This window comes from Gymnoscopelus braueri, assembly GCF_963280865.1.
Source record: "Gymnoscopelus braueri genome assembly, chromosome: 4".
NCBI lineage: Eukaryota > Metazoa > Chordata > Actinopteri > Myctophiformes > Myctophidae > Gymnoscopelus > Gymnoscopelus braueri.
Genome location: NC_137605.1, coordinates 8,158,915 through 8,181,969, shown reverse-complemented (window position 1 = coordinate 8,181,969; position 23,055 = coordinate 8,158,915). Strand labels below are relative to the sequence as shown.

Here is a 23,055-nt window from a genome sequence, read left to right as displayed (position 1 = left end):
CAATCTACTAAGCTTGTAGATCGTCTATTTTCAATGAATGTGGCGTCAGGTTCAAGTTAAAGTTTTCGCTTAATGAAGAAGAACCGATCTTCAAGCTAACAACATGATGCAATCTTTTTGGCAAGCGGCACCGCCGTGCAACAGAGTCTAAATGACGGATAACGAGATAAAGCCAAAGTTTAGAGAATGAATTCAGTCATTGTAAACGGATGGCGCATAATGTGTTGTGTCAGAGAGAGACTTTCTCTGCATCCCTCCATTTGCTCTCTCCTCCAGCGCTAATGAAGAATGACTCTTATAAATAGCCCTGCCGTCTCTCTGTCCTCAGATGAACGCTAATCCAGCAGCACATTTTGGGACAAGTCCAACTGACGGGATAAGGGAAAGAGAGGGAGCGAGAGCGAGAGCAAGAGAGAGAGAGAAAGAGAGCGAGAGAGAGAAAGAGAGAAAGAGAGAGAGAAAGAGAGAAAGAGAGAAAGAGAGAAAGAGAGAGAAAGAGAGAAAGAGAGAAAGAGAGAAAGAGAGAGAAAGAGAGAGAGAGAGAGAAAGAGAGAAAGAGAGAGAGAGAGAGAGAGAGAGAGAGGTGACAGGTCGCAGGTGACTGACTCTGTTTTGTTGAAGGGGTGGGCCCGTCGCATTATGACAAAATATCGTTGGGAGGAGCAGAGTGAGTCTGAACGGATGAATAGATCTTCATGCCAGCGGTGGCAGCGCTGTGTTTTTCAGCCAAATGGGTGTGTGCGAAACCATCTGAAATACCCACGTTGCATTTGGGCGTGACATTGTTTTGTGTGTGAACATTTCTCGAATACTTTCGAAAACGTAGTCGCAGGCGCTGCATACAGGCAGTGGTGGAAAAAGTACTCAAATGTTTTACTTAAGTAATAGTATCAATACGGCAATGTATTCAAAATTCTGAATTCAAAATTCTGAATTCAAAATTTACATGAGGAAAAGTACAAAAGTATTGGTATCAAAATGTACTTAAAGTACCAAAAGTAAAAGTACTAAAATGTTTGAAAATAGCAGATCTGCAAGCTCACAACGCGTTGCGATGTGAGCTTGTGTGGTTAATGTATGTTTTATTTATTTTTTACTAATTTTTTTATCCCACGATTTTTGTAACCCATTTTTTTCACCCAGTGCCAATTTCCTAAGTGATCCTGGGCGCTACACCAGCCCTACACCAGCACTACACCAGTCCCCCACAGTAGGGAGGCCAGGGCCGAGCTCATGCTTCCTTCAGGCATGAGAGCCAACTGACCTTCTTGTCACCTGACAGGGGGGAGTTTCCCTTGTTGGACGTAGCGCGTGGAAGGAACACGTTATTCCAACCAGTTCCCTTCCCCTCCATCAGGCGCCCCGGCTGTCATGGGGGAGGCGGTATAGTGACCAGGATTACTACATGTTTTTGTGAGGGTATTAACACATCGGGTGCCAAACACGGTCTGAACCGTGTTTGCGCAGAGTAGCGGTCCGGTGCCGAACACGGTCCAGACCGTGAAATATGTCTTTTTGTTTTTTTCGTTTTTCTCCACACGGGCGGGGCTAGAGCAGCTCTGGGAGTACCCATTGTGATCTTGAGAAGGATAGGCCAGATAGATCACCGGAAAAACAAAAACATGGCTGCCATCCACTTCCTGTCTATTTCCTTCTTTAAAACACCTATATCTCCGAATCTGTTTCCGGTGGGGAAAACCGGTCATGCGCGATGCGCGATCCCCCCCCATTGTAACTCGCGAGTGAAATGTTATCGTTCCAGGCTGTAGCCAGGGTCATCGCGCAACATGAATGGATGTTTTTTTTTACATGGATTTGCTCCTCGTGGAGTCTAGAGCTTTAAACAGCAAAGCGCAGTCAATCGGGAGAATGCTGGCACCCAACGTAAGTTGTTATGAAAAAATGCTGGCACCCAATGTGTTAACTACCCTTGGAGACACGGGGAGAACATGCAAACTCCACACAGAGTAGGCCCTTTCGCCAACCCCACCTAGGGTATGGGCGCTGATGACGCGGAGGAGAAGAACGCCCCCAGCGCCCACAGCGTCCCCCGGCGGGAATCGAACCCAGGACCTTCTAGCTGTGAGGCGACAGCACTACCGACTGCGCCACCGTGCCTCCGTTAATGTATGTTTTATAATGTAATAATTTATATCTGCAAAGTAACTAGTAACTAAAGTTTTCAAATAATTGCAGTGAAGTAAAAGTACAATATTTGCCTCTGAGATGTAGTGGAGTAGATGTAAAAGTACTGATAATTGAAAATACTCGAGTAAAGTAAAAGTACCTCAAAATTGTAGTATAGTACAGTACAGTAAGTACAGTACTTGAGTAAATGTACAATTAGTTACTTTACACCACTGCATACAGGCCAACGTCTGATTGATACACATCAGCGTTGAATTCAGACACTGCATTGTTCGTGTTTTCTGATCGGTTAGGTGAGCACGTACATGAATAAAACATAATAAAAGCCCATGGAACTGCCGAAAACAACTGTTAAACTGGGACAATTTGGTGGTGAATGTGGAAAAAACGGGACTTATTAGTGGTATTAGAGGTATTTGTCGGGACTCGGGACACACAGACTGGGACTATCCTGGCAAAACGGGGACGTCTGGTCACCCTAGTGTTCACCTAGTCCACAGCACACTTCTGGTCACCCTAGTGTTCACCTAGTCCACAGCACACTTCTGGTCACCCTAGTGTTCACCTAGTCCACAGCACACCGGCCACACAGCAGCAGCGGACATGTTTTACTTTTCTAAACTTTGCCGCACAGCCCTTTGTTTGTCTCCGCCTCCTGTTGCAGCAGGGAAGGTGGGAGTCGCTCCTTGGTGGGTAAAGGGGGGTTCTTGGACTCAGAAATTACGGAAAGAGGGTACCTGAGGCCAAAATCTGTTTAAAACCAGTGGTCTACACCCTCCATAGACCACACTATAGAAAAAGAAAGAGCTTTCTGTGTGTGTGTGTGTGTGTGTGTGTGTGTGTGTGTGTGTGTGTGTGTGTGTGTGTGTGTGTGTGTGTGTGTGTGTGTGTGTGTGTGTGTGACAAAATCTGTTTAAAACCAGTGGTCTACACCCTCCATAGACCACACTGTAGAAAAAGAAAGAGCTTTATGTGTGTGTGTGTGTGTGTGTGTGTGTGTGTGCGTGCGTGCGTGTGTATGTATTATTGTGAAGGTTAAAAGTAGCACACAAAAAGGTAAAGTCTAAAATTGTGATGTCCTATATATAGTAATACAAATATATAGCCTACTGTATGTGTGTGCATGTGTGCCTGAGGGAGAGAGCGAGGAAGAGAGCCAAATTCAACCATGTTAATTAAATGTTCCTGGCCCCGCGTTATGCTAATGACCGCTGGTTAAATATTTATTAACACCCAGACAGCGATCTGTTCTAATGTCCAACACCACTAGAGATCCTCTCGTAATGCTCCCACAGACCAGTGGATCTCAAACGGCTTCATTTCAAGGACAGATCCCAAATAGGCTCTATGCACAGCAGCTTTATTGGAAATAAATTGGGCCTCTTTCCTTACTTCCTTCACAGGTGTTACCAATTAAACTAATTAAGGCTCTGTTCCATTGTGGTCAAACTAACAAAAGTGCTGATATTGTACATGCTGGCTTACCGGAAATAAAGTGTGGTCCAGGTACCCTTATGGTTCCTTGAGGGGGTTCCAAATGGAACCTTACGGGTGTGTAACTCTGAGAGTGTACCCTTTACCCTTACGGGTCCATTTGGTTCCATTTGTACACTCTCAGAGTTATGGGGGTCCTTGAAATTAAAACCACTGTCCTACACTAATTGGAACAGAGCCTTTATTAGTGTAATTGGTAACACCTGTGAAGGAAGTAAGGAAGAGGCCCAATATCTTTCCAATATAGCTGCTGTGCAGAGAGCCTATTGATACAAGTAAGACGCGCGAACGCGGGAAGCGAACGCCAACACAATTAAATGATAATGAAAAGAAATCTAAAAAAAAGTAACCAATAAAAAAATATATAAAAATACAAAAAAAATCTGCGTTAAAAGGAGCATCTTAGAAAAATACAAATTCACAAAAAAAAAACTGTGAATGTTTTTGAACAATTCAACAAAGTGTTTGAACTGGCTGTTTCACCCACTTCCGGGGGGCGGAGCCAAAATCCGAGCCCGAAGTATTTGTTCGTAGACCCCCACTTAGGGGGGGTAGAAAAAGTTTCGGAGCGATTCGGGCACTTTTCATTTAACATGGGGTTTCAATGGGGAGTTTTTAGGAACCTTCTCCGGGGCGTGGCTTCCGGGGGAAGGGGCGGGCTTAAACGCAACCTTGACAGGTGTGTTCAGTTTTCAAAGGCCTTTCATTTGATGTATGGTACGTCTATATTGGACATTTACTTGGCTGCACACAGGGCTGAGGCAGTGCACGCACACAGAGACGCACACACACAAGCCGAGCACGGTTTCATAGTAAGCTCCACTTGCGCGGAGGCGCGCCTTCTTCGGCGCGCCTCCTTCCGCTGCGTTCGCAATGAATTCGGCTGCGAAACCCCATCTGCAAATATTTTGTGCACCCCATAAGAGAAGATTTGTCAAGATTTAGGGTTAAGGTTGGGTTTAGGCATAGTTTTTGTGAGGTTAAGGTTAGGTTTAGGCATAGTTTATGTGAGGTTAGAGTTAGGGTAAAGGTTAGGGTTAGGGTTAGAGTCTAGGCGCCACCTAGGCAACACACGAAAGGAAGAGGGAGTCCCAAGTGAAAAGTGTGTCTATGGGATTTATGTCGTGGGTTCGACTCCCGACCCGACGACCTTTGCTGCGTGTCACTCCCCATCTCTCTCTCCCCATTTCCTGTCAGACTACTGTATCTGTATCTATCAATTAAGGCAGAAAAAGCCAAAAACATATCTTTAAAAAAAAGGTTTTAACAAGAGCTTGTATATTGGATCCATTGAACACGGGTTATTTATTTTTTTCATTTCCTGAAAAGTATCGATTTTGGACATACAAAATACAGACAGAGGCGATGTGAAGCGTTTTTAAATGAGTTTCTTGACATCTCCCTGTGAGGCACACAGCAGTGTAGCGATAAAGACCCCAATCTGCTGTGAATCATATCCTCTCACCCTGCTATGTCAGCTTATCGTCACTTGTCAGCTATTAATACTTATAGCGTATGTAAATGATGCTTTGAACTGCCTGTTTAGTGTCTGAATTGTTTATTCTCCAAGGTCCTATTATTGGACATGGCCACGGATGCAGCCCAGCGCCTATTAGCATTTTATATTGTTACTGTGGGGCAGAAACCTTGTATCTCTATTTTTTTCTATAAATTAATGCCCTATTTTATACTTTGTTGTATGACAAAAAGTAGAGAAAATAGCCATCTCTATCATTTTTCACTGCATTTGAAAACATTAGCCTATATATTTTGAAAAGTCTTCACCTATAATAACGTAACCAGAATACAGTAGGGAAGCCAGCCAGGTTGAAATTATATCTGTGGGTTTTTCTAAATATTTAACCAATGAAAAGTATTAAAACAGGTTTGTTTTGTGCACAGCAAGTGACAACATCATGCGAGTATAAATGCAGCTTTACTCCGTACTACATCACTGCACAACGTTCAAATCCCTGTCCAAAGAAAGCTATTCCTGGGGAAACACTGTGTGTGCGTGTGTGTGCGTGTGCGTGTGCGTGTGTGTGTGTGTGGTCTTTTGAGTGAACACTGACGTGCAGAGTGTCTCCACTCCAGCCTTGGCTGCAGCACTGGGAACCACGAAGCCTGAGCCTGACTCAGCATAGATGGTGGTGATGGCCAGGAACGCTGCCCCTACACACACACACACACACACACACACACACACACACATTTATATTTAATATACTTGCGGGGACATCAACATGTTAGGACCCTGCAGAAAATAGCTGAAAAACACGTTGGGAGATCTGTCTTTTTAGATCTGTCATTTTTCGATGTGTGACATTGCTGCACAACTAGTCTAAGGGGTCATCAACATGTCCGTACACGCAGGGATGTGCTGTGGATTTTGAGCTAGTGGAGCTCTATTTTAAAGGTGTCACGTGCACATACAGTACTGTAGCCTTACTTACATTGCTTTCAAAACAGTGGTTTTAAAAGAATCATATGAACAGTCATAAGAACTTCCAACAACAACGGTCAGGGATAACCTTGTGAGTGTCTGGTACAGCTCTCCTTCTTGGGTCCTCAGCTAAGCGATGGGATCTCAGCCAAGTTATTACATAATCTGTAGGGTCCCAGTCATCTACAGATACGTGTTTAACCAACTTTGAACGGATTGGGTTGATGGCTGAAACAAACGTGTCCGTGACCCATTTGATTTTATTTCTTTTGAAAAAAAATGAAATAGTCTATTTTTTTCATAATAATGAAAAAACATACAAAATATTCACAATCGGTTCGAATCATTTTGCTGACTCGTAAAGTGTCGGGATGACATGCTCATTAACACTGTATGTTGCAGGAGATTTGTGGTATTGTACATGGAACTACAGTATACATGATTGCATCAGGTGAGGACAAGACAGCTAGAAGTAATGTTTGATAATAGCTACCTCAATTCCCGGACATAGCAAAATGTGTGTTTAATCCTTTGTTGGAGACACCTTTGAATAGTTTTAAGACAATGGATTCCTATGTGGTGTGGTCAGACAATTAAACTGTAGGAAAAGATCAGAAACAGATATGTTCAGAAGGATCCATTTGGTACAAAAGCAAAGGAGGGCAGAACTGGACAAGTAACGCTGGTTGAAAAATATTTTCACCCTTGAGAGAAAGTGTTTCAAATGTCCAAAAATAACAATATACAACTATAATAACACTCCACAATCATAATCGGTGGAAACCCTTGATCCACAGCCTGGGGTCCACAATCACCATCAGACCTCCAGCTTATGCATTTGCTCACCTCTCATTAAAGGTTCTACTATGACATTCATTTTCACTTTTTTTTATTTGCTATGTTTTTTTGGGAGGGTTTTATGACCTCAATTACACCCAAAAAATCTGAACTTTGAATATTCAGTGGATTTTCTATGGTCTAGGGTTTTCTGAATAATTAGGCTGAAAAGTAATCTGAGCTTGGCCCTTCGGCAGTGAAGTCACAGGCCATTAATCCCACCCACTCTCCTCCTCGCCCCTCCCCTCCCCTATCCTTTCCTTTGGGGGGGGGCGGAGCAGAGGCGATGATTGACAGGCAAAATCCCTCAAGAGCGACACCCGCAGGCAAAGATTTATTTTTTCATTGCAGTTGAAAAGGCTTTAGAAATGTGAGAGAAAAACACCTGCCATGGATCAATGGAGTGGATTTTTTAGTTTTAGTGTGGTAAAACTGAACGTCATGAAACCTTTAAAGTTAGGAGCCCTTGCATGAAAGTAGTTGTGACACTGTGCATTCCTTTAAATCCTGTCATGCCCTTTATCCTTATCTAATCACTCATCACCATTTTTTCCATTGTTCCACATATCTTACACCACAACTATGCAACGTCTAAGACTTTCTCATCACGACAGAAGATTTCTCATCAAGATATGACCGTAATGGAAATAAACCACAACTATCGAAGCTACCATACCAATCAAAAAAAATGTATTGGTAAGGTACTGTAGAACTGGTAGAACTTGATCTCCTCCTGACCTCAAGTAACACTGTCCTTTGAAAAGCCAGCAATCTCTACAATAACCATATGACACGCACCCACTCACCTCTGCACCCAAATGGCCCTTTGCTCATGTAATGTGCGATGGAAGCACTAACTGTACTGATAAGACCCAATTATTTAAATCCAAAATACGGAATAGACTTCCATCATGCCACATTTAACAACACATTGACTGCCAGGGTTTTGAACGATTTTGGTACCTTTTCGCGTAGCCACAGAATATTTTTCTCCAGTATGATTGATTGATCCCCAGATGGTTTCTAATCACAGATGAGATTCAGGTGTGGTTTCACAAATGTCAACAAGGTCATTGTGACCTTGTTGACATGTGTTGTTGATGTTTGAAAATAGCTCAAAACCAGTAGTTTTAAACCAAAAAACAATGTGAATTGTTTGTCCGTTTGAATTTTAACATTGAAGTGAAAATTGTTATCTCCTAATTCGTTGTGAATAACGAAAAAATTAAAAAAAACAAAAATTAGAGATTTTTTTTTTTTTAAATTAGCTTTTTTTCAGGACGTTTTTAAACGTCTTTGGCAGGCAATGTGTTAATGCCTGTCTTAGCCTCCTGGCAGTCTTAAGGTTTTCTTCAGATTAGGTAACCTCTTTAACACCTGGCATCCCCATTTTGGGCATGTCATTATAGGCCAAGTAAATACATAAATAAATAATTAGAACAATTTCTGAAATGTTTCGAAAATACCAGATCTACAATCTTTCAACATGTCATGATGTAATGTGTTGTGAGCTTGTAGATTGGCTTTTAAAACAATGGCTTACATTTATTTGTGGCTCAGTGGTTATAATGCAGATGCACTATAATTGTAAAATGTGTAGCACATTAGGAGTTCATAATGTATTTTCTGGTAAAGAATTATTGATCACTTATTTTGTGTGTCTGTGGCAAAAATAAAATATAGATGTAAATGTCCATCACAAGCTGGCATGGTGATGACCCCTGATGCTAATAACCCTAAAATAGGGAAAACTCCAACCTTTAAACTAACTTCTCAATGTCTAATCCTAACCTGAATCTTTTCCTAATTGTAGTCATAAAACAATCATTTCTCTGGTGAGGAGAAGGAAAATGGTCTTCACAATGTCCGTTTCTCAAATTATACTATACTTGTGGGGACATTTTCGTGGACCAAATACGTATCAATCTGGAAACGTAAACGTGTGAGAACCACCGACCTGGGTGACCCACAGCTAGAGAGTGGGCGTGTACGGGGTCAGGTTCCACTGCAGTACGCCACTACAAGAGCCATGACTCAGCAGCCTAAGCATAAGAGGAAGATGACTCGGCAAATCCCCCCTTTCACCATGACAGTGAGGAGAATGGGACGCAGAACTTTTTTTTTTTTACTGTCCACACCCGCAGAAATGTGCCTTTAAGCTTCACACTCCAAAGAAGTCAAATTGAGAATGAAACGGCAGATATACATTATCATGACTTAAAGGCTTTTATGGCGACGAAAAGGAAGAACCAGCCCCCCCCATTCCGTCCCCCCCTCCTACCCTCCACGTGCTCTGAATATCAACACCCTGCCTAGAGGAGGGGGGGGCTGCATTGTTCTACTGCTCTGTCACAGAGAGAGAGAGCGAGAGAGCGAGAGAGAGAGAGAGAGAGAGAGAGAGAGCAGAATGGATGCAAAATGGTAAATGCAGAATGTCCCGTTTCACAAGTTATCACATGTGTAAAATGTATAAATAATCTTTTGAAAATAGCAGATCTACAAGCTCACAAGTACAGTACTTGAGTAAATGTACTTAGTAACTTTCCACCACTGTTAGTTCCACTGATCCTGTGTCCAATGTAGTTATTATTCAGTCACAAGCTCTCTTATTAATACTTTTCATTGGGTAAATATTTATAAAACTCACAGATAAGACGTAACCACATGCAAACTAGAGTAACTATTTTGTCCATGTCATTATAGGAGAACATGTCATTACATTGCCTATGAATTGAATACCAAGGCCCTCATTGGAAACAAGTCCGCAAGGACTTTTATGAACGGACCTGTTAGACAAAGTATTTTAAATGTAACTGTGCTGTTTTACATTTTTTGCCTAATAAAATATTCAATCAATCAATACAGCATTGGGGGACATTTTCAAAAACATGCATTATCTCCCAGCTCACCATAGAGTTGTCAAGCCTAGAAGATTAGCTATTTTCTCTTCTTTTGTATGCTGTCAGACAGCAAAGTATAAAAGTTTAGGAAAAAACATAAAAAATACACGTAATGTTTTTTTGGGTTTTTTTACATGCCGAAACAAACCGTGTAAATTTGCCTGATGGCATTTCCCACAGAAATGTCTTGCAGGCACGAGGCGAGCGCGCACGCAAAAGTACACTTGACCGGACCTACCGACCGCCTCGTCACTGACGATACGCTTGGGAGGGTCCCTGTAACTAAATATTTTGAGATGGGGGTCCACGCCGCGGCCCTAATTTTGGGTGGTCCTTGACATGACAAAGTTTGAGCACCACTGATATACAGCAACATACGTTTTTTTCAGAAACCCGTTAGGATTTAGAAGACATTTGTAGATGCGTTCCCGGATTGAATGAGTTTTGTCAAAATACCGTCAAAATACCGTCAATAAGTGACACCCCTCCCCTTTCATCCAGATATGAATATGTATGAGCAGAGGACTGCTGCAGTGGTTGGCAAACTTGGCAAACCCAGGGCACATCAAAGTGCAAGTCAAATCTCAAGTCACAGCTGTATCATATCAATGCAAAAAAAGCACAAAAGAGGGGGTCCTTATTGGGAGTGAGGAACCAAATGGCTCCTTGGAGGTCTTTAAACTCTGGGAGTGTTCAGGGGGGTCCGTGGTCTAATGCTTACCATACTGGGTGCTTGAAATGAAAAGGTTTGAGAACCACTGATCTATGGCATGTCACTCTGTAAATGTTCGTTTTTATTTACTAAATACAACGTCTAACCACTTAAGCCCTATTTCATACTTTTAACACGTTAAAAACTGCAAAAATAGCAGATCTATAAGTGAAAATTTGGTTCTGATATTTCTGATATGTTTGAACATGTGTGGACAAATATAAGTAGGACTACATTTAAAATAAAAAAAAATCAGAACTTCAGCCATCATGCCAAAAATAGGGACACCATGTGGTTAAAATATATATATTTTAAGGTATATAGACTTTTCCTCTGTAAATGTGGAAATGAATGCGCCCAAAGTACTGTACAGAGTACAAAGTACAGTATCAAATAAAAACATAATTTATAACTTTTAGTATACACGAATCCACGGAGCGCTGCCCTGGGCGCAGCCATTGCTGCGGTGTCAACGCTCTGCGTACGCGACACCGCAGCAATGGCCGCCTACAGGCAGCTACAGGCAGCGCGTCTGTGGATTCGTCTATAGTGGTATATACCATAGACATATAAAGGTAGACGCCTCATTCGGCTCTGAAGCGTCTGTATCTCGGGCGCGCTTCCTGCTTCCGCAGGGCTGCCGTGTGCGTCACACACGCGGAAGTTCGGTAGGCCAATCAGAGGCAGGTGGGGGCGGGTCTTTTTGTAACCCAGCTCTTAACCCAGCTCTTAACCCTTTGAGAGGCAGCAGCTGACAGCTGTGCGCAGCATCTAGTTAGTTGGAACTTGGCAAACTCCACACTCTATTTGTGAAATTCAAATAAGAGACATGGTCCTTTTTCATATCAAGGTCCATTATTTATTCAGCATTTGAGACACGGAACACCGTTTGATAAGCTTTAGCCTCTCACACCCAAAACGTAGAATATGTTATCGTTCGATAAGCTGTTGTCAAAATAACAATTGTTTACGTTCTCTAATTGTGTACTTGTTTAGTAAGTAATGCAGATGTTTAACAATTTGACTCTTGACAGTGTGAAATGTTATACTCAAGATTTAAAGATCTATAAGGGTCCATTTGGTTATCAACTCTCCATCATTTAGCTGGGTACCACCTGGAACCCCCTCAATGACCACTGGTGGTTCCCGGACCACTGGTTGAGAACCATTGCACTGACAAGTCCCGGAAAAGACGCACTGTGATTGGCCAGTAGTCAACGCACTGTGAGCGCTGTGATTGGCCAGTAGTCACTTTGAGTGACAGGTTCCCTGCGGAAGACGGAAGAGCCGCCGTGTATTTGCGATACAAGTCGCCCCAATGAACTGCAGAGGCCAATGAGGTATCTAGGTTTCTAATATCTATGGTATATACAGCATACAGATACAGGTCCAAAACTGTAGCAGATCTACAAGACGCGTTTCGAGCTTGTAGATCTGCTACTTTTGATGCTTTTGTGTGACGCTGTAGTGTGATCAAGTACGGCATTAATTTACGAAAAAACACAAAACGTTAGAATATGGAGATAAGAGGTTTCTGCCCGACAGCAACAATATATTGCAATAATGTGTGGTGGTCATACAGTGGAAAGTCTCACTGTACACCAATGTTCTAGTTTTGAGAACCAGTGATCCACTGCATCTAAAAGCAAATGTTATAGGAGACTATGGGGTGCCACGGTTATTAATGAAACAAATCAATTTTATCGATTATACAAAGATAATTGATAATCTGGCTTGACATATTTTACAAAATTGGAAGAATAGCGAAAATACCAGATCTACAAGCTTGGCTATTTTCACAAACATGTTTTGACTTTTTGTGTGTGTGTGTGTGTGTGTGTGTGTGTGTGTGTGTGTGTGTGTGTGTGTGTGTGTGTGTGTGTGTGTGTGTGTGTGTGTGTGTGTGTGTATCTATGTATGTTAGGGGTGTGCCGACTAATTTCACGAAACGATACGATACGATATTGGGCTCACAACTTCGATACGATTTCGATACGATACGCACTTTTTTTAAATTATGAAAATATATGGGGGAGAAAAAAAGCAAATGCAAACAAATAATTCTGTTTTTGCATTATTCAGACATGCAAACTTGTAGCTTTTCAGCTACAATAGCCGTTTTTAATCCAAATAGGGCAATATTGTGACACCTGACCCGAAAAAAAACATGTTGTCACCCTTTTCACCTCGGGGCTGTTTGCATGCCTGATTATTATTATTGTAAAAAAGAAAAAAAAAATACGATTTTTTTTCTCCCCAAAACGATACATATCGTCACGAAAACGTATCGCGATATATCGCGGGACGATATATCGGCACACCCCTAATGTATGTATGTATGTATATATATATATATATATATATATATGTGTGTTTTTTTTAAGTGTAAGTGGTTAATCAATAATGATTTATTAAAAGGAAAAAGAAACGAGAAGAAAAAAACGTGTCTGGATTATTCGATTAATAGAAAAACGTTATAGATAAATATAATAGTTAATAATAAATAATCGATAGATGAGACATAACAGGGGAAGTTCAGACTAGATGGACACTGATAATACAGCCATTATTACCTCAACACAACACAGCTCATGGTCAGTGGTGAACTTATACTGCCCCCTAGTGTTACTGTTGCAAATTGCGTACAAAGAAATCCTTTTCATACACAGGAGGTAGCTCGAATTTGGACACCAAATCACCAAACAATATAAAAAGTAAACATGGCAACCATTTTAAAATAATCTGAAAGTCAAGCTCTGTACAATAAGATAACAGTGTTTTCTCTCTGCCTTTTGTGAGTCTACAAAGAGCAAATTGCCTGTTGAAAATGGTGCGTGTGTGTGTGTGTTGAGCTGAGCCCTAGTTTGATGAAGACCCTAGGAATTTCAGCTGTCTCCAAAATGAATACACACAGGCTATTTGCAAATCCGCATGCAAAGGTTTCATTCAAATCATTCACCCTCAGAGTAATATTAATATTAATACAGTAAAATCAACACTTGGGGTGCACTGTGAGAGTTGTTTTGGAGTTCATAAACAGACTTTTAATAAAGTTTTGCTGTTGTTAATATTGGACCAAATATATATATTTTCTCAACTTGTAAGTGATAGAAAAATAAATCTCATTTTGAGGGTGAACTAGTATTCCCTTAAACCCTATATACTTAGTTGAACGGAGTCCCTCTGGGCTCTATACTAGGTCCGCAATTTTTTTCCCCTCAACACTAAATCTATTCGCCGAAAAGAGCCGATCTTCAAGCTCAGGACGCAACTTGTGGATCTGCTATTTTCACAAAATGTTCTCCCTTGGATAAGGATGCCAGAGTTCATGCGGTTAAAAGCAGCGGTTCTCAAATTGGGGTCCAGGGACCCCTAGGGGACCTTGAGGGAGTTCCAGGAGGTCCCCAGCAAAATTACTTTAAGTAATATAGCATCAAAATAGGTGATCTGCTATTTTCTGTTCTTGAAAAAATAGTGACTTTAACACAAATGTCATTGGGGTCCCCGGCACAAAATATTTTCAGATGGGGGTCCGCAGCCAAATACATATCAATCTCGGGGGTCCGTGAGATGAAAACGTTGTGAGGACCACTGGTTTAAAGGCGTACCTTTCTCGGCCTCTATGAGCCTCTTTCCCAGCTCCAGGGTGACGTAGGCTGTTCCGTTCAGCACGATGTCAGTGATGGTCCTCCATGCGTTGGCCGACAGCTTCTCTGACGGAGACACAAAGTTTCCTGCTGCGTTGTTGATGATCACCTGCACAGACACAGTTCAACCTTAGCACTGGTCACTATGTTGTAGTTGTAGCAGCACACAGTACCTAATAAACGCTTATCCTTATCACCCTTATCAGCCAACTTGACCCTTGAACTTTTGTTTTTCCTGTAGTAGAGGCGCAGCAGTTAATGGAACTAATCAATTTAATCAATTGCAAAAAAAAACTAATAATAATAATTGATCATTTAGTAAAATAATTAATTAATAATCTATCCTTATTTTGGGCATCATTCTAGGTGAGTTTCAAAACATTAAATAACATATATATATACTGTACACACTTAAAAAACCCACAATTCATGATTATTCAAATAATCAAAAAAGTAATTGATAGAATAATCACTAAGAAAATAATCCATAGTCGACCCTAGTATTGTTCAAAATGATGACTAATACCTTTACTTTCCCTAATGATGTTTCGATAGCAACTTTATAAAATCCATTTTAACAAAAAGAAAATGCCATTACATTCTTACGATAAATTACATGATACCATTACATATCAACTACTTTCATCATGGTGTCCCTATTTTGGGCATGTTATAGGTGGAAACTTTCTAAAATATTGTTTTACTTTTTGCTCAAACAGACAATCTGCAAGCTACTGTATAAATCATGCTGCATGCTTATTAGCCCCCTGACGCTGATGAGATCTACTCCTTAGGTGTCGGAATTTGGCACCGAATGACAAGACGTGTTGAGGTCTCGTTGTATCGAAGTGGTTGGCGCTGTAAATGAATCGAAATTGTGTGCCGAATCCTTCTCTACTCAATTGAATCACTATGCCAAACGATTCCTCCCCACACACATTTATGTGTGCTGTCACTGTATCCTACTGACTCAACTGCCCGTGAGGATCCCCCACCGGGAGGACGTATAGAGCCTACATCTTCTCCCGCCCAACACTCCCTGCTGACAGGTGCCGCCTCAGTCCGTAGGAGTAAACGTGCAAAGTGACAAATATCACCCTCCCTGCCGGGCTCCCCTAAAACTGACGCTCGACAAAGCCGGATGCACCGTGTGGCGGAATCGAACCCCTGGACTAGGTACTTTACCACTGCGCCACCCGAGCGCCCTGGGTACCCAATCGTAAGCGTCAGGTTTGTGTGTTACTATGGTACCTATACAGTATACCTGCAGGGGTCTTCAACAGGGGGTCCGGGACCCCTAGGGGGTCCTCAAGAGTTACTACGGGGGGTCCGCCAAATCTTTGTGTGATATGATTTTTTTTATTTACATCATCCCCCTCTGAGGGGAACATTACGAGGCGTTGTGAGCTTGTAGATCTGCTATTTTTGGCAAAGAAGGTGTAGGTGTAGAGGGGGGAAAAAGAGCAGACCAAGTAAAAAAGAAAACATTTAATCTGAAACAATTGTATTTGATACAATATAGAGTAGGGGGTCCCTGCTTCATCTCTCTCTCAGCTAGGGGGTCCTTGGCCTGAAAACGTTGAAGACCCCTGGTAACTCCAAAATGTTCATTTTTCAGGAAAAATGCTAACTCCCCCGTTGGTGGAGTTAGCTGGTTTAGCAGAAAGTTTGAGGATCCAATGGAGTTAGCTGGTTTTGTCAGAAGCGCTTTTTAATACTTTTCATTGTTTCAATATTTGTTTTACCAACACACAGACGTAAAGGGTGTTCAATAGCACTGATTTATGGGGGAAAAAAATGCAAAAGCGTCAACATGGAGTTAGCTAGTTTCTGCCGGACAGCAACGATATGTGCGTCGGGTTAGTGTGTTACTATGGTACCTACATACAGTGTGTGTGTCAGGTTTGTGTATTACTATGGTACCTATAGAGCATACTGTATATGTGTGTCAGGTTAGTGTGTTACTATGGTACCTACATACAGTGTGTGTGTCAGGTTTGTGTATTACTATGGTACCTATAGAGCATACTGTATATGTGTGTCAGGTTAGTGTGTTACTATGGTACCTACATACAGTGCGTGTGTCAGGTTAGTGTGTTACTATGGTACCTATAGAGCATACTGTGTATGTGCATCAGGTTAGTGTGTTACTATGGTACGTACATCAGGGAGTCCAGCCACCTCGACCAGTTGATCAACACACGCTGACACAGCCTTGGGGTCTCTGACATCACACTGGATAGCATGGACCTGTAGGGACAAGTATAGCAGTGGTTCTCAAGCTTTGTACTTTCACGGACCCCCAATTTAATATAAATCAAACCACGGACCCCCATAACTGTGAGAGTGTACAAATGGAACCAAATGGACCAGTAAGGGTCCATTTGGTTACATTTGTACACTCTCAGAGTTACAGACGTGCAAGGGTCCATTTGGTTCATAACTATCAATAATTTAACTGGGAACCCCCTCTAGGGCCTCTGGGGGTCCCCAGACCCCGAGTTGAGAACCAGTGATGTATAGGACACCATAGAGCATGACTTGTATCAACTGGGGTGGCAAATGTTTTAGAATACTCAAAAGGCAGAAATGTTTCATGGGAATTGAAATGAACAAAATGGGACTGTAGAAAACATTCAGGGCATATTTGCCAGCAATAGCCTATATATGGAGATCCCCATAGATGGAGACGATATACCTGCAAAGTCGTCATAGAGACCTAAACGTGCCATATGTACGGAGTCTGACATCAGCGAACCCTTCCCAGAAACTCCATGTATAGACATAACCATCACGTCCAGGACTGACGTCATGGTCCCATATTTGGGCATAACTAACATAGGCAGCTCCATATATAGAGACGTCTGACTAGGGGTGGGACGATATATCGATATATCGATATATCGCGATACTTTCTCCCGCGATAAATAATCGATACACTCCTGAAAAATATCGATATTAAAATATATATATATATATATATATATATATATTTTTTTTTTAGTTTGTGATACGTTGTTTTTCCTACTCTGTATTTGTGTAATGATGATTTTGAACTGTTTGGTGCTATTTTATGTGTTTATGAATTGAATACAAGGACTATCGTGATATATCGTTGGTGAATTTTCATGCAATATATCGTGATATCGCAATATATCGATATTTTCAGATATCGTGATATATCGTTGGTGAAATTTCATGCAATATATCGTGATATCGCAATATATCGGCATTTTCAGATATCGTGATATATATTGTTATCGTGGGCCTAATATCGTGATACATATCGTATCGTGAGGTACCCATATCGTCTGACACTATCTGACATCACCATAGTGATGTCAGGACCGCATTCCAGCATTATAAGAGGGGCTCAACACCCCTCGGTAGTTCAGTTCCAGCAGCGACCCCGAGCAACATTAATTAACAGAGAGAGAAGCATCAATCGATTCCAGCAATAATCGAGCCTATAGCCCGATACATATTCTCACAGTGGCTTTCGGATTTGGATAACGAGCCAGCCGATAAGAGATTTTACAGGGACTATAGCTGTTGATCTATGCATACAAAATATTGATATTTCTATTGTATAGGAATGTATTTTCTCCAAGTATACATGCTAGTAGTGTGACTTATTTACACATTATTTTCAATAGAAACCATGAACTTTTCTCATCAATAGCATTATAAGTCACTCTTCGGTCTTAGCTAATTCTGAGCTTTTCCACAGTCAGAAACATATAATTGCAGTGTTTCTGAACAAAGGATATGTATTGTGTATGTGTTGCACTTTTCTTCAATTTGTTGAAAGCAAGAAAGCATTAAAAAATCCATTTGAAAAAGTGTAGACAGGAGAAAAGACACAACGCCAAGACTCTGGTGCGATTTGGTCCCATGTGTTCACTGCTACTGTATGTGTCTAGTTTGATATACCTAGTATGGATATAGTTTGGTATATAATGCCAGTATACTCCAGCAGAGCTCACTACCTTGTTCCCAGTCTGACTGCTGATCTCCTCTGCTGTCTTTTGTAGAACATCTAGTTTCCTAGAGGCCAGGGAAGGAGATACAGGGCATGGATGGTTATTATAGTGGCAATAGAACTAGTAACACACACACACACACACACACACACACACACACACACACACACACACACACACACACACACACACACACACACACACACACACACACACACACACACACACACACACACACACACACACACACACACACACACACACACACACACACACACACACACACACACACACACACACACACAGTCTTATGTGCAAAACAAAAACCTAAACAAAAATAAACTATACAAAAAAGCCATATTCAATTGTTTTAGTTTTTTTTCAAAGACAGCCCATCTACAAGGTGCTTGTACTGCAGATGTGCTAAAACATTTTCATCAATAAAGACATGCCCACAATAGGGACGCCAGGTTGAAAGTGAAACCGATACTTTTCAAAAAAACAAAACGGCCAGTGACATTAATTCCATTGTTAAATTTCTGTTTGGCTTTTAGGCTTTGTAACCAAAAGATGCACAGGGGCAGATATGACAAATAACTTACATAATTTAATAACATTATACTTTATGTGAATAGTGGATCTACAAGCTCAAAACACGTTACATTGTGACGTGTTTTGGGCTTGTAGATCGGCTGTTTCCAATTTTATTTTTATTTTTTATTAGACAATTAGGCCTAACTACAATTATGGTGCCTATTCAGTACTATTACCACTGCACGATATCGGACGGTGGACGATGGTGGTACTTGTTCTCGGTACTCAACCCTAAAAAAACGGTACACATGAGCTGCATAATAACCGATACGGATGTCGTAAAAAAAAATCTAATAATGGCCGACATATCGGCCAGATCGATTTACATTTACATTTACATTTAAGTCCTGTACTTAAGTACAATTTTGAGGTATTTTTTACTTTACTTCCAATGTTCAATACTTTTACTTCTACTCCACTACATCTCAGAGACAAATATTGATCTTTTACTCCACTACAATTATTTTAAAACTTTAGTTACAAGTTACTTTTTAGATTTAGTTACTAACCATACATTAACCACTTACGGTCTATATATAAATCGGGTATTTGAAAATAGACGATCTACAAGCTCACAATGCGTCGCCATGCGACCCATTGTGAGCTTGTAGATCTGCTATTTTAAAAAGATCTTTATACATTTGAAAACGTGTGAAATGCGACATTCTGCATAATGAGCACTTTTACTTTTTGTACTTGAAGTACATTTCTATGCCAATACCTTTGTACTTTTACTCAAGCCAATTTTGAATACCGAACCTTTAACTTGTAACAGAGTAATTCTACGTTGCAGAATTGATACTTTTACGCAAGTAAGAAATGTGTCGTACTTTTTCCCACCACTGTCAGTATAGGTCTGCGTATTCCTCACTATAATACCTGCTGGCGATGACACACTCTGCGCCCAGGGCGGACAGGGTGGTGGTCATCGCTCTTCCCAGCCCCGTCCCTCCTCCCGTGATGAAGGCCACTTTGTTGTTGAACGTCCCTGGCAGCAGCATGGCGCCCTCGGACGCGGGGAAGAACCGGGCCTGAGGTTGAGGAGCGGCCTCCTTCTGACGCAGCGCTCCGGAGCCATTACTCACTGCCTGGGAGAGGAGACACGAGAGGAACCTTTCAAGCATGTCATCAACATCATTTATCTGGAACTTGTGGCTGTTTTGGGGTATTTTAGCAAATTGGCTATTTCTCAGTGGTGGAAAAAGTACTCAAATGTTTTACTTAAGTAAAAGTATAAAAGTATTTGCATCAAAATGTACTTAAAGTAACACAAGTAAAAGTACTCATTATACAAAATGTCCCATTTCAGGTTTTCAAATGGATACACATCTTTTGAAAATAGCCGATCTACAAGCACACACGACGCATTGTGTGCTTGTAGATCGGCTATTTTCAAATGGTCAATATAGGGCTGAAGTGGTTACAGTATGTTTTGTAATGATAATCAAAACCTACAAAGTAACTAGTGACCAGGCGCGCGGGAAGTCCTTAATACCTAGGGGGGCTGTGCGTCGGGGGGGACTCCTCGCGCCCGCGTGAAGCGCGGGCGCGAGATTTTTTTTGCGATTTTTTTTGGGTTTTCTGTGTTTTTCCCCACACAAAAAGGCAGAAAGACAGTGCAAACACCAGGTTGAAGTTCATCCATGACCGTAACAGACTGCTATGATCCATAAAATATATATATATTATAAAAAATAAAATAAAATAAAGTTTTTTTTTTTTCTTTTTTTTTTCTTCCCATCACCAGGGGGGCTGCTCCCATCACCAGGGGGGCTGCAGCCCCCATAGCCCCCCCCTTCCCGCGCCACTGCTAGTGACTGACGTTTTCAAATAATTGTAGTGAAGTAAAAGAACAATATTTGCCTCTGAGATGTAGTGGAGTAGAAGTAATACATACATTAGACATAGACATGATCACAAGATCCAGATACTAATAGCTACCTCCTCCTGCTTCCATTATTAATGGCACGAATGGAAGTAGGTACAACTCAGAATTTGTGCCTATTGGTTTTAGTTGCAGGGGTCTTTAACCTTTGGCCGGAAGGCACGAATTCATATTCAGGATTTAGGGGATGAGAGAGCTGTCCGCTCTGATCAGCCATAACAATATGCAGCTACGTCCAAATATGGAGTGTGTTGTCTAACCCCGGTGTGTCGTCATGGCAGCAGGCGCTAACAAATCGGTCAGCTCCATATATGGGCACAAAAGGGGCATTCCCATATATGGGCATTGACTGATCTCCATATACGGGCATACAAGGGACAAGGACTGACAGATACAGAGGTCTCCATATATGGGCATATCAGTCGGATCGGCTGTGCTACTGTATGTAGGCGTGAGGGCTGCGTAGCGGCCCGAACTCTAGATGTGAGGCTCGAACCTCTAGAACCTCTTGTTCACTTCTGTCCTGGTATTACTCTGGGACTAACATGAGATCAAACTAGTCACTGGTCACACTCCTTATTGTCTCTCTCTAGGACAGAACAGTGAAAACACTCGTCCTCCAGCCTGGACCAGTGTTGCCATGTCTGCTTATTATAAGCGACTTTGAGCTTCTTATTCTGTGGTTTGCTCACATCTGTAGATCGTCTATTTTCAAATAGCCATTGTATACAGTATATAGCCTAATGCAGGTTTAAAGTGCTCATGTGGCCTATTAGTCGCTTCTTTTTGGGCTTGTTTTCCTAGACGTGGTTGCTTGTTTCTCTCACAAAATCTGGCAACACTGGCCTGGACCTGCAACATACCAGACAGTGGGTGAAAGGTTGAATGGAACAGTGGTTCTCAATGAGGGGGTCTAGGGACCCCCAGGGGTCCTTGAGGGGGTCCCAAGTGGTCCCCAGCTAGATAGTTCACCATTATGTTACAACTAGAGAACATACAAGAATGTCTCCTTTGATCAGAGTTTTGCTGTTATCTTTATACATAGAGTATTAACAGACTGTAATGGCTTTCTGGACCAAATGACAGATTAAATCATGTGTAACAATAACACATGTTCTTACTGGGGTTCCCAGATATTAAAATAATATTATTATTCATAATAATTACATTGATCATATCAAACTGATTATCTAATATATAATATAGGCTTTAGTTTTGCTAAATAATAATGCACTATTAACTTGCTAGTCTCTACAGTGAGCATTAATTAATGCATTCATATAAATCACCACTCGATTTGAAGTAGTTTATTTGTGAACGAGTTTATGCATGTGCTATTATAGACCTGATACATGACTGTCATATATTATATGAGAGTCATGGATGAACCTTAACATAGTGTTTAAACTTTCTCCCTTTACGGCCCGTACATCTACATAAACGTTCACATTTCAAATATAAAGTGCTTAACCCATGGCCACGGATGTTACAATTATGTACGGGCTCTCAAAAGTACCCGTATCTTCAGTATTGTTCAATATAAAGGCATTTTAATCCGATCGGTGGCCACTTTCTTCGTATTTTCTCCACGCTTTCAAACTCGCTGCCCTATCGGTTGGGAGAAGTATTGCACTCAGATACATTATAACTCTATGAGGAAATGGCCACCAATCGGATTAAAATGATTTTATTGAACATTACGGAACATACGGGTAATTATGAGGGCCCGTATATAATTGTAACATCCGTGGCCATGGGGTAAGTACTTTATATTTGAAATCTGAACGTTTATGTAGATGTACGGGGCAAAAAGGGAGAAATTTCAAACACTGTTTTGAAGTTCATACATGACGGTCATGACCGATGACCGTCTTGTGTTATTATGCATTGGCTATTGGCTAATGCTCCCACAAACATATTGTTATTATGACTTTTAGTTATACTATAGTTTGATTCGATCATCTCGTCTTACCCTTCTTTGGATGAGACCCATCAAAGGTAAAAGTAAATCATGTTTAGCGAGACAAAACCTCCCTGGTAGAGACGCCGCCATGGTCCAAACCTGAATCACCTCTGACCGAGTTTCCTCTTGTGGCAAAATAATTGCTTGCGCATCAAAAAGAGCAGATCTACAAGCTCACAACGCGTGGCGGCGCGACGCGTTGTGAGCTTGTAGGTCTGCTCTTTTTGGTGCGCGACACTGGCGCGCAACAATGTAAGAAATCACCCTTTTCACAGTCACACGCAGTGTTGCCAGATTTAGCGAGAGAAATAAGCAAACAGGTCTAGGAAAACAAGCCCAAAAGAAGTCATAACTTAACTTAGCAGGGCACATGAGCACTTTAAACCGTGCATCAACCATTTCAAAATAGCAGATCTACAAGATCACAATGCGTCAGGATGCAACGCGTT

The 23,055-nt window shown here is 41.4% G+C and overlaps 1 protein-coding gene across 1 annotated transcript in view; it reads right to left on the bottom strand.

Moving 5' to 3' along the window:
* Positions 1-22,724, bottom strand: part of decr1 (2,4-dienoyl CoA reductase 1, mitochondrial) — a 50,923-nt gene extending 28,199 nt beyond the window's left edge. The window contains exons 1-6 of the mRNA XM_080427048.1: positions 22,616-22,724; positions 19,638-19,846; positions 18,171-18,228; positions 16,345-16,431; positions 14,143-14,290; positions 5,715-5,814 (exon numbers count right to left, since the gene is read on the bottom strand). Coding sequence (XP_080283174.1) covers positions 5,715-5,814; positions 14,143-14,290; positions 16,345-16,431; positions 18,171-18,228; positions 19,638-19,846; positions 22,616-22,696 — 683 coding nt within the window. The 5' untranslated portion in view covers positions 22,697-22,724. The remainder of the gene's footprint in view (positions 1-5,714; positions 5,815-14,142; positions 14,291-16,344; positions 16,432-18,170; positions 18,229-19,637; positions 19,847-22,615) is intronic.
* Positions 22,725-23,055: the final 331 nt, after the last annotated feature.